The sequence below is a fragment of a genome, unplaced genomic scaffold (assembly GCF_019419815.1).
Source record: "Pyrus x bretschneideri cultivar Hongxiangsu unplaced genomic scaffold, Pyrus_bretschneideri_v1 Contig12, whole genome shotgun sequence".
NCBI lineage: Eukaryota > Viridiplantae > Streptophyta > Magnoliopsida > Rosales > Rosaceae > Pyrus > Pyrus x bretschneideri.
Genome location: NW_025999413.1, coordinates 2,383,837 through 2,396,545, shown reverse-complemented (window position 1 = coordinate 2,396,545; position 12,709 = coordinate 2,383,837). Strand labels below are relative to the sequence as shown.

Sequence of the window (12,709 nt, the reverse complement as noted above, 5' to 3'; positions counted from 1 at the left end):
AAATACTACCTAAAATGATATAAAAATATGGTACAAAAACATGATTATACGAATAACATTACTTATTTCGGATATGGTCCATTTGTTAAACTAGATTAATTCTTTTGGACATAAATTTAGTACTATGATTATAAATTTGACAAGTGGTATGTTGGAGTTGTTGAGTACCTAATACAAGAATATCATAATGCAAAAGTTCCCCAAAAAAGTAATTAATAATACACCTGATTTGATTGGAGCTCCAGAGCTCCAGATTGACTAAAATCCATTGGGTTCTGCCACATTCCACGTATCTTAGTCTTTTTCAAAAATTATTTAATGAGTTGCGATTTTTACATATTTTTAATTACTTTTCTCACACCTTTTCATATTTTTTTAATACTTAATTTGTATCATACTATTTAATCTTTCATATATACCCTTTTCTATTTAATCTTTCATTAATTACCATAAAAAAGTAGGAAGGGTATATATTGAAGATTAAATAGTATGGTATCAATTAAGTATTAAAAAATAGGAAAAGGTGTGAGAAAAGCAGTTAAAGATATGTGAAAATCACAACCCTTATTAAATGTGCACGAAAGATGCATTGAAACATTTCGTGTCGTAACAAGTGAAAATTAAAAAAAAAAATTCATCAATTTATATTATAGAACGTTAAAACTCACATTAAGAAGTTGACAATTCAAAACCACGTAATACAAATAATAATATTTACAATTATTTCAACATGTTATCAATACATTAACGATAGGAAAATGTTATTGACATTCTAAAAATTTCATTTTACATTCTTCACAAATGTATTTTTCTTTCTTAATATAAAAAAATTTTAAATGTAAAATAAGATTTTTGAAATGTTAATAACAATTCTCTAACGATAATATTGATAAAAACATATAATATAATTGAATTTCTGACGTATTTTCTTTTGTCATTTTACTAGATTCATTAGGTTGACCATACTATCTGAACAAGACACATCCCAATATACTATGTAATAATACATTTGCTTGGAATTTTGTAAAAAGATTTAATAAATATTATAATATTTGATATATTGAACTGTGTGCAATTTATTAATTTTTTTACTGTTTGAGACTATGAAAAATCAAAGTACGTAATAATAAATTACAATTGAATTAACACAGTCAACATGGTCAAAAAATATGACGGCTCCAAACTCCAAGCTCAAATCCTGTACCTTCATTTACAAGGATTGTCTGTCCTCCTATTTCCAGTGTTTTCCTGTGCCTTTCTGTTTTGTTCGGTCACGGTTAAGTCACATCAACGTTTTATATTGTTTTTTTTATATAGATAATAAAACAAAAATGAATAGTAATATAAAATGTTAACGTGACTTAACCGTGACCATACAAACAGAAGGGTACCAGAAGTGAAAGGGTAGACAATCCTTATCCTATCTTATTTCTTTGACTTTTCGCTTATGTTCCCAAAACTAGATTAATAATAATCAACACAAATCTCCGATTAAATTGAAGATGATGGCGCAAATGGTCCTCTACTACAATGATGATAAAGAGTATTGTTTTTGCACCACAACGTAAGTTCGAACTCAATGAACTTCCTAATCTAATATCTAATCTAATAAATTTATTATTTGACCAAAAAAGTTTTGACCTTGGTTCAGATGGCCACACTGAAGTTTTCCTCGATGGGAATCCCACCAATCAATTAATCTGAATATTTGAAATTTGATCCACAAACTACAAACAAAGAACCTTTTTAAAAGTTATAATAATTTTAACCGTTAATCAAATTTCAAAAGCCTGGATTAATTAATTAATTGGTGAACTTTAGTAGGAGAGATCCGGAAGGGATATTTTCCCGTTGATAACCTTGGAAGTGACACTGCCACATTAGTGAAAAGACCACTAATGTCTCTTCAAACCCAAATTAAAAGGTTTTGACAAAAAAAAAAAAAAGGCAACTGGTTGAGATTTTGTTTGTCTCACATTACTAATCAACCATTCCACCTAATGCAACTTTCAGGAAAGAGATTTTTCAATGTGCCGAAAATACTTCTCGATACATTAAGTGTTTGGATACTTAAAAAAATACAGAATCATATTTCCAACACATCCAAAACTTTCTCCTTTCAAACACATAAAAAGCCACTTTAAAGAAAAGCTTCGACCAAAAAAAAGTAAAAAATAGAGAAAGAAAAAGCACTTTGTACAGTGGAAGCACATAAAGTTTGTCTGCTAAATCAACGCAGACATATTTGTTCATGACTCAGATCAGACTGACTATCGAAATTGTTAGGTAAGGAAAAAAAAAACAAGGGGAAACTTTCACGTTTTAATTAGGTCTACCGCCATCACCGACAGCCTCTTCATCTGGACCATCTGTATAGCACCAGACCAATTAAATTAGATACAGTGTTTACGTGCAAATACGTGTGTGTTGTGTCCTGTAGTTTCCTGATATGAGCAGTTGAGTACCAAGAATTGCTTACCAAGTTCCGTCGCGAAGGTAATTACTTAACTGCTAACCGCCCGTTTACCTATGCTAGTTCCTGCAATGTATCCACCAGACCAAGCATTCTGCAGCAGAAAACAGGCCGGGCAGGAGAACCGAGTAACAGTTAATTAAGCGAATAGATGATAGACAGCGAAGATGCAGTTGCTAAGTCCTACATGACGTTAGAAGTGCTTTTATAAAAGAAGTTCTTTTACCTGAAAATTGAAACCACCAGTGATGCCATCAACGTTCAGTACCTGAAAACAGACATTACTTTTTAGCACAATAAGTAGGACACTGGTGTGTCTGTGTGTGCATACAGAAATGCAAGTGCGCATTATTTCTTCTTTGCTTTGAATCTTTTGATGAACAACATATTTCCATGGATACTACCTCTCCAGCAAAGAATAGACGCGACTGGATTTTGCTTTCCATCGTATTCAGCGATATCTTAACAAAAGCGAGAAACAGAATTACACTTCCAATGAACATGACAGAGAAGAGGGAGAAAGGGAGAGTGGCCAAGAGAGGGGGAGACCTCAGAAAGTGGAACACCGCCGGCAGTGACAAATTCATCCTTATATTGACTCTTCACCATGAAAAGAAGCATATATCCTTTCAGTAAAAGATTTGTTTTTAAGGAAAGAAACTGCGGGTGCAAAGTAGGGTCACAGAACCCTACCTTTCCGGTAACATAAAAGTTACAATTCTTTAACATATGCGCAAGAGAAATTAATGAGTTCTTTGAAATGGAAGCCCACAAGGTATCGTCATGTAATTCCTACACATGAAATAATGAAAAGCAAAAAAACAAAAATCTGTAAGGCTAATTTGTCTATTAAGAGTCCTGCAAAACATGATGTTGAAGCTCGGAACAACATCAAACCTGGCGGCCCAATAAATATATCCAAAATCTCTTCACAAGGCCAAATTCTGAAGGATATGAATTGGAGAGTTTATGCTTCTGCAAGAGTATAGGCAACAAACAAGAGAGGGAGAACTATTTAGAGCACGACAAATCACAATGGCATAACACAAAAGTGAGACTATTTAGAAGAAAATTAAACATTGTGTCACAATCATAACATAAATGAATAAATAAACATGAACACAAAATAGATTCGTAATCCAGTGTGCATAGGTTTCCTAATTTCAGAAGTATTTGTAAGTGTTAGTCCACCTTCTTACGAATAAAGTTGTCTGCGCTCTAGTATACAACCCACCTAGCCTCATCATTGCCCATAACAAAACTAGTTACATAGTTCCACTTTGACCATGACTTTGATTAAGGAAGCAATAAGACTTAAGAGCAAGGATTACCGCAAACTTATTTTTGTGTTGTGTGACGATTGACTTCAGATCTTCTATATGCACGTCAGGTGCGAAGTCTAAAATAAGATTCCCTGCATTCAATTGCTACCAAGTTGAGAAACAACATCACAAATGTAATGAAAGGACGTGGCCAGAACAATTAAATAAAAAGAGAAGAATTTCCTTGCCTTTGTATCCTGAACCAGCTAAAACACAGGCACCCCAAGCAGATAACCGAAGAATTGCAGGCCCACTAAATCCCCAGTGTGTGACTAGTACAGGTCCAACCTGCAGTTCCGAATCTTTAGATATGACACATGAGTTATTGAAAATTTAATGATGGGAACAGATATAACATGCCTGTGTAAGCTGTGGTATATTCCTCCGGGCATTCTCTATTTTCAGTGTTGCCTTAACTTTAGGGAATGTAATCTGAAAGTTAAAACAAGAAGGTTAAGACCCATACACAAGCTTGATTCTCTCGAGTATGCATTTTTCGTAAGGAACATAAGACAATGATGGTTACAACTGATATGCAGTAAGCAACGGATTTTGATCATTATGAAAGATAATCACCCCCGACAAGTCTCTCAACTGTGGATCTTCAATCTTGAAAGTAAATAAGCTTGGTACTGGATCTACAATTGAATGACCAAGCTGAGATGCAAGACTGTAACCCTGCGATGAGAACGAAGGCATATCAACAAACTTAATCCATCAACGTGGCAGTAAAAGGGAACACCAATTTATCACAACCTGCTTGCTATTACCACTGGCAATCAAAAGATAATCAGCTTCAACATATTCGGGAGAACTGAATGTACGATTTTCAACCCCCAAAAGGAATTTCCCTCCATCAGTAGAAGATGCAGTTACCACAGCTTTTCCAGTCTGAAGAGAAACTGGTTGAGGAACTCAAATTCAGCACAAACAACTTGCAAGTTATCTTACACGTCTATGAAATGACAACATACTCGGTGACTGCAGAATTAACTTCTTTCAAACTATCATGTCATACAAACCCCCGTACAACTTTTCAAGGCGTAATAGTCGGTCTAAAAAATAACATATCTATCTTAGAAGTAGCTCTGTAACGAGAGCCACATAAGCATAAATAAAAAGGAACAAATGGAAATATCAAACAGCACCACCATTGAATCAGTGGAAAAACATACCTCCCAACCGTGTCGATTCAGACATGAGACAATCAATTATCGTAGACGAACTGTTGCTGACAGGAAATACCCTTCCATCATCCTCAGTCTACAGTTCAAAGAGCACAAATTACACATTCAACACAAAATACATTAAAAACAAACTGACATCATGTAACTTCGTATGCAAACCTTCAGCTCAACCCCTTGATCAGAAAACCAGGACATGGTATCCGCTGGCCCGTGCGTATTGAAGAACGCTCCCTTCAATTCTTTATGACCCCTAGGGTAATTTTCTGCCAAAACCTATCGCCAAGAACATCATTCTGATACCAAAGTATTTATATAAAGATGCTCTAATCTCAACTCAAAGAACCCATGTTTATATTAATTACCATAGTATCGACACAATGCCCATTCGTCACATTGCATCGGCCTCCTCCAGAAATTTTTACCTGCCAACAATAACAAATTCGATAACAAACCAACTAATTAGGCATCATCACCTCTACTTCGTGCCTCGGAATCCTCTCCCTCGTTGATTAGAGTAGTTTAAAACATCGTCTTCGCGGAGAAAACAAAAACAAACCTTGGATAAAGGTCTTCCTTTCTCAATGATGACTACATTGAGATTAGGAGCTAGGGTTTTAGCTCTAATTGCTCCATAAACCCCAGCTGCTCCACCCCCAACAACCACCAACAGCTCTTCACTTGCCTACCCAATAAAAATCTCAAACAAATAAGACCAAAAATTAACTTAAATTAAATTAAATTATTTAAAAAAAAAACCATAAAATTGTCTGAGAAACAAGGTTTGAAGAACAAATTTTATCATGTTACCTTGTTTTGAGCTGTGGGGATGGGAGTTGAAGTAAATTTATTCTGTTTGGGGGTTGAAATAAGAAGGCCATTGTTTTTGGCGGAGACCGTCGCTTCCGAGCGGACTCTAGAGTGACGGACGGCGGAGCGCGCCAAGTGAAGCGCGCCAAAGTGAAGCGCGCCAAGGTGAAGCTCATAGGCACTCCTCCTGTATATTCGATTTTACAGTACGCCACTGCAACCGTTTGCTGTGAAGAAGCAAAACATAGGTAAGGTGGGATGACGTGGCACGAGTCAATTAGAAAGAGCGTGAATTGACGATTTCATCCCTGGATTTAATCCGAGTCAAAAAGTCCTTGAACTATTTTCCTCTATACTTCAAAGGTTTCGATCCAATCTAAACCACCAATTTTCTATCGGCTAATACTAAAGAGATTAAATTTATAAATTAAATTTACAAGCTAAATGATGTGTTATTAATATGAATAAGAACGTTTATTAACACTTAAGTCATAATCAAATCATTAACTATCATGTCATTTAGTTTATAAATTTTGGCTACAAATTTAGTCCCGCTACGTTTATCAATGCTTAGATCATAATTTAATCATCAACTTTCATGTTAATTAGTTTACGTCACTCAGTACTACAGTCTGGTGATATTCCTCTCCACTTGGAAGTAAGATGTCTTAAGTTTAAATTTCGTAGATGGCGAATTCGATACCAAATTAAACTGCCCATTGTATAGCTTAGCCAAACTCCTCTCCCCTTAGCGTAAAAATATCGATGTACTCAGTGGCAAAGCCAGAATCTTGCTTTACAGGGGGCCTTTCACAAATCTAAAACTTTTATTTTTAACGCCTAAGATATTGTGTAGGTTGATTGTATTTTTATTTATTTATCTCAAATAGCATCGACCATATATTCACTTAATCCAAATAATACTTAAGAGCAGAGCTTAAAAAGAGAGACAAACGATCGACTAGAAGTTCAAGCCAACAGTCCTTAGCTTAAAAGCAATTAGTGATAAATCCTAACTATTAGATTAAGAAACTGTGCTCGAAAACTCCGACCTAGATTAATCTCCTCCACCCAAAGGGGAACTTGAAGTAATTAACAAGTAGAAAAAGGTACATCATTATACGTAGAGAATCTCTTATCTAGGGACTCCAAGATTGCAACTAAACTTACTAGAAGCAAAAGGAGTTTATGCTATATCTTATACATAGCTAAGATAATAAAAAATTGCAGGATAGGCCTACGACTTCCCTAGTCCCGTAATGGCTCCACCATTGGGAATTTGGATGTACTCAAACAAAAACATGTCATTTAGTTTACAAATTTTGTCTCACTAGCATTATCCTATCGTAATTTTTTTTTTTTTAAATACACGGTATTATTTACACTAAAGAGAAGGAGGAGAAGGGATGAGCTTAGCCTCACAATAGACTAGCAATAATATGGTTCAAATTCGCCTTTAGCAAGAATCAAATCTAAGACGTCTTACTTACATGTAAAGAGAAATACCATTAAAAGGTAGTCGTATCCTATCGTAAACTTTAAAGCTATTCGATTTAATAGTCTATCAGTTTGAGTTGTAGGGACGTCCTTGCTTCGCCCCCTACTCGTGCATACTTTCTGTTGGCAATTTCTTAAACACGTAGAAGCGCATGAGCCAACTCCTCTATACTACACAGGCATGGAGCCGCTGCATGTATTTAGCACAACGCTGCACCAGCATGCTCAATCTCCGAGCCACCCACGCCGTCTTCGTCACCTCCGCCGTCCACCTCAACACCTACGCCGTCAGCAAACTCATCGCCTTCTGCGCATTATTCGACTCCGGCAACCTCCCGTATGCGTCTCTTCTCTTCGAACAAACCCAGACCCCCAATTTGTACATATACAACACTCTCATTAGAGCATATTATCGTAGTTCTGAGCCGCATTTGGCGATGTATTACTTCCATTTGATGTTAAAACAGAGCGGCTTAGAACCCGATAACTATACGTTTAATTTTGTGATACTGGGTTGCGTGAATTGTTCTTGTCTAGTTTCGGGGAAGGAAATTCACAGTTGGGTGGTGAAAAATGGGTTGGTTTTGTTGGATGCTCATGTTCAGACTGCGCTTGTTAGATTGTACGCTGAGTGCAAGGTTTTAGATGATGCCCAGAAGCTATTTGATGAAATTCATCAGAGAGATGTTATACAGTGGAATGTTCTTGTGAATGGGTATTTGAAATGTGGGTTGGCTTCCAAAGCTCTGGAGGCTTTCCGGGAGATGTTGGTATGTGGGTTTGAGCCTGATGACTTTTGTGTTGCTACAGGGCTCGCGGCTTGTGCTAATCTGGGGGCTCTTTGGCAAGGGAAGTGGGTTCATGAGTACGTTAAAAGAGGAAAGAGTTGAAGTCAGATGTGTTTGTTGGGACTGTGCTCGTTGATATGTATGCCAAGTGTGGTTGTATTAATTTGGCCGTGGAAGTCTTTGAGAGAATGTCGAAAAGAAATGCAGTCTCGTGGGCAGCCATGATTGGAGGTTTTGCAGCACACGGATATGCAACTGAAGTGTTTCATTGCTTGGATAGAATGCAGGTGGTGGATGGCCTCAGGCCTGATGAGGTGGTCCTTCTTGGAGTGCTAATGGCTTGTACTCATGCAGGTCTCCTCGAGAAGGGCAAGTCTTTGCTCGAAAACATGAAAACTCAATATGGGATTGTGCCAAAACATGAGCATTATAGCTGTGTTATAGACTTGCTCTGCAAGGCAGGTCAGCTAGAAGAAGCACTTCAGCTAGAAGAATGCCCATGAAGCCACTTGCTTCTGTCTGGGGTGCTTTACTGAGTGGGTGCCGAGTCCATAAGAATGTTGATCTTGCAGAGCTTGCTGTTGAAGAACTTCTACAGCTAGAAAATAAGGACAGCGAAGAAGAAGCTGGTGCTTATGTTCAGTTATCAAACATTTATTGGGTGCACGGAGAAGTGAAGATGCAGTTAGGATAAGGAAGATGATCGGTGAACGAGGAACGAATAAGACACCAGGATGCAGTATGATAGAGGTGGATGGAAAAGTTAATGAGTTTGTTTCAGTAGATGTATCACATTTACACCGAGCACAGATATGTGCTATGCTGGAGCTGATATCTGCTGACTTAATTCAGGATTGAAGGGTCTGCATACCTATTGTTAACACTTCTGGTCCTTCTGGATTGCGATTCGTCAAGGATTATGACTTCTCGTTGCCCGTCGGTACTTGCCATAAATTATTGCTGCTCAAATGTTCTCCTCAAAGTTTCAAGCTTTGTGAGCCTCGCTTGCCACTAGGTTATGTCTGACTAAAAGATGCATGGTTGACTTGATGAGATTGATTGGGAAATATCCTCATCACTCTGAATGAGACAGAAAAGGGTGCGTAAAATTCTTAGGGGACCAAAACCGCACAACAACGTCATGTCTAACCTGTTGTGGAACTTGCCTAGTGCTGCTCTGCTAGCAGGCCTGTATAAAGGGTCAAGGTTAGGGATGGGCATATACTCATTGGATATGGGTAGCTGCGGTTATCTGTCCTATTTAAATTTGACGGTTACGATTATGGAGAACTGTTTAGATAAATAAACGGTTATGGATATAACCGTTTATCCGTGAAATTTAAATGAGCGGTTATGGGTATTACCCACGGTTATAAACGGGTATCCATTTAACAGTTTATTTTAATATATGTAAAACTAAAATAAATAAATAAATTAGTTTATAACTAGGTTTAGTATCCCGCGATATATTTCGTTATAAAATGCCATATAATATATATATACATATATATATATTTATGCCTCACTTGAGAGAAAAATATAGTTGATAGAACGGGCTAATGTTTAATATATATGATTAAATGTGCTAAAGTATTAGAGTGTTCGATAGTTTTGTTTTGAAGTCTTTTGAAGTTTTGACCAATTCAAGATAATGATTACCTTAAGTATTTAGAAGCATGTTATTATCAGATGACGCGTACCTATATATATTATCAAAGTTGTTAGAGATTGAAGTGAAACAGGAGCCATGTATTATTCTGTTTATTTTCTTCACTAGTATCAGATAAGAGAAATGAACATAGAGAGAGACAAAAGAGGAAAACATGATTATTACTTTCTGCTTTTCATCTTTTTGTACTACTCATACGATACAAGCATACGTCTCTTTTAATGCATGTAAAAGGCTTACACACCAAAACAATAAAAACCAAACTTCTACTATTTAAGGAATATAATTTTGACTTCTATTCTTCCACTTTTCACCCTTAGCCATATGTGGTTGTTTTCTTTATGTGGGCATTCACACCAATTTCACAACAAAAATCATTACTTGAGTATTTATAGTCTCAACAACTATTAATGTTAGTGAGATACAATTCAAGAATTAATTACAAAAAAAAACAAAAAGACACAACTTTGTATTACTTGTAGGGAAAGTAACCCCATTATTTTTCTTAAAAAAGACACAAGGTACGGAGAAATATCATCAGAGTAATTTCTAAGCCTATCTTTTCTCTTTATGTAGCTTCACCCTTCTCTCTCCTTCAGTTAAATTTAGGTCACAACGCATTGTTAAACACGCTCCTGACACTGGGCTAAGAAACTGAATGCTTGTTTACTACAAAGTCATTCACAATATTCATCAAGCAATCCAAGTAATCTATAAAACATGGTTTCAATTTCGATATTTTTTCAGCAATGATTGCATGAAACATTCATCCAGGAAGCATGAACTCTAATTTTACCTTTTTTTTTTTTTTTTTTTCAAATTATAGATTCAGCTTAAATTTATTGTTCTTATAATTGTGGTGAATTGAATATGCGTGAATAAGAGAAGAAAAAAAATGAGATTTTTCAAACCCTACACGCATAAGAGCCGCAGCCTGAAGCCGCGTTGCCCAAGTCCACTAAGTCGTTCCTGCTCCAAAACTCTAAGGTCCAAAACAAAGCTGTTTTGCATCACCTTTCTTACGGACCTGGGCTGCTTGCAGTTGACTTGCAACCCAATTGGCATATGCACCAAACCGTCCCACTTTTTTTTTTTTTTTTTTTTTTTTTGGCTCGCATGAAATAACAAGCCCATGGGTTAGGCCTTATTTTTCATTTTTCCTTCTTAGCCCAATAATTGGGTATATAATTTGTTAACCTATTTACTTCTCCTTTATTGCCCAGCAACCCAACAACCACTCTTTTTGCTCTGCAAGCCACGACAGCCCCATATTTTGGGTCGTCACTTATTCTTTTCACACATAGGATCCCGCAACTATTCTCGTTCACTACATATGTATATTGTGTTTGTTTGCAAGTATCATGAACCTAAAGTTCGTACTTAAACTCGAACTTGAAGTTTTGAAAATAAGTGCCATAGAAATTCGAAGTTTCATAAAACAATACACCCGTAAAAATCCGGAGTTCTTGTAGGTGGTTTGTTAAAATTATATGTAGATAATGCTTTAAAAAACAACTGTAAAATTTGGTTCGTGCAAATTACTTTATTGTCCATAATTTTATTTTGTGATAGAAGACAAAAATGTTTTTTCACCTTCTTATAGTTGACAAAAAGAGTTTAATTAATATGTGGTTTAAATTAACTTCTTCCTTACAAATCTGTTATGTGTAAATAAATTAACTTGAAATAGGTCCAATTTCATGGAAAGAGATCCTCTCCGGATCCCTTCCACCAATCCACCAAATCAATCAATCCAGACCCTTGAAATTTGATCCAACGACTACAAACAGGGGGCCCCTTTAAAAGTTATAATAACTTTAGCTGTTGAACTAAATTTCAATGGTCCAAATTAGGTGATTAGGTGGATTTGGTGGAAGAGATCCAGAAATGATCCCTTTCCCAATTTTATGGCCTAACAATTAGATTAGTCCAATTTTTAGTTATTTTTTTATTTAGGTCCATGAATAGGACTCCATGTGTCATCACTTTTTGTTGTTAGGTTGATACTTTGCATTGTGATTACTATTTTACTCTACTATAGCTATTCAATGGAAAAAGAAAAAAAAAGGGGAAAAAAAAGAAAATGATTCGATCGGTACTTTGCTAGCAATTCTTCTTGAGGATAATCGCTAAAAAGATAGCGACTATTAGCTGTAAAGGTCGCTATCTTCTTACCGACCCATCCCTTTTCAATTATTATTTTATTTTGTTAATGTTTCTTTTATTCTTTTATTTTTCTTATCATAACAACAAACTATTATATCGTGTTTTTAAAAATATATTTTTTTCCGTGCAAAATATATTATAATTCATTTTTAAACACTTGTAATTAATGATTTAAAACCTAAACTTAAAAATATTTTTCTCTTTTCTCACTTTAAGAATCAATAAAAAATAGTTTTTGAACCTAATAATCGGTAGGATCATATCTAAAGGTTTTGCAATATTTTCCTTAACTCCAGCGCAAAATATTTCTTAAAGCTAAAAATTTCAATTTTTTTTCACAAAAACTATGTGCTATAAGCCAAGTTAGAGTCATTCTATTCGCACCACATATTTCCTAAAATTAATTTAGGACATTTCCAAAATTTCGAACACCTATAAATCTCTTGGGGGATCTCGCTATTAGTTATATTATTTTTCTATTTTTTTTTTCAACTCAGGTACTCTATTAGTCGGCATAAACCCAGATTTCAGTTGATCTTTTACAATCTAAACTACCTATCATATAAGTACTTTTACAGTCTAAACTACATGTAATATAAGTACTTGTACAAGCTAAACTATCTATCATTGTGACATCCCACATCGCACAAGGGAATGATCCTTATATGTATATTCACATCCCTATCTAGCACGAGACCTTTTGGGAGCTCACTGGCTTCGGGTTCCATAGGAACTCCGAAGTTAAGCGAGTAACGCGCGAGAGCACTTCCAGGATGGGTGACCTATCGGGAAGTTCTCAT

The 12,709-nt window shown here is 35.8% G+C and overlaps 1 protein-coding gene and 1 pseudogene across 1 annotated transcript; one reads left to right on the top strand and one right to left on the bottom strand.

The window, feature by feature from the left end:
- Positions 1-2,031: 2,031 nt before the first annotated feature.
- Positions 2,032-5,984, bottom strand: LOC125474206 (uncharacterized protein YtfP; the record flags this gene model as incomplete). Its single annotated transcript, XM_048577642.1, has 17 exons — positions 2,032-2,369; positions 2,480-2,567; positions 2,700-2,741; positions 2,878-2,934; positions 3,023-3,073; positions 3,167-3,265; positions 3,371-3,448; positions 3,805-3,887; positions 3,984-4,083; positions 4,156-4,227; positions 4,372-4,473; positions 4,552-4,697; positions 4,971-5,058; positions 5,142-5,255; positions 5,345-5,404; positions 5,539-5,664; positions 5,790-5,984. Coding segments are annotated over 16 exons (1,476 nt in total), but the record flags the coding sequence as incomplete, so codon positions are not given.
- A 1,362-nt stretch (positions 5,985-7,346) lies between these two features.
- Positions 7,347-9,566, top strand: LOC125474356 (annotated as a pseudogene).
- Positions 9,567-12,709: the final 3,143 nt, after the last annotated feature.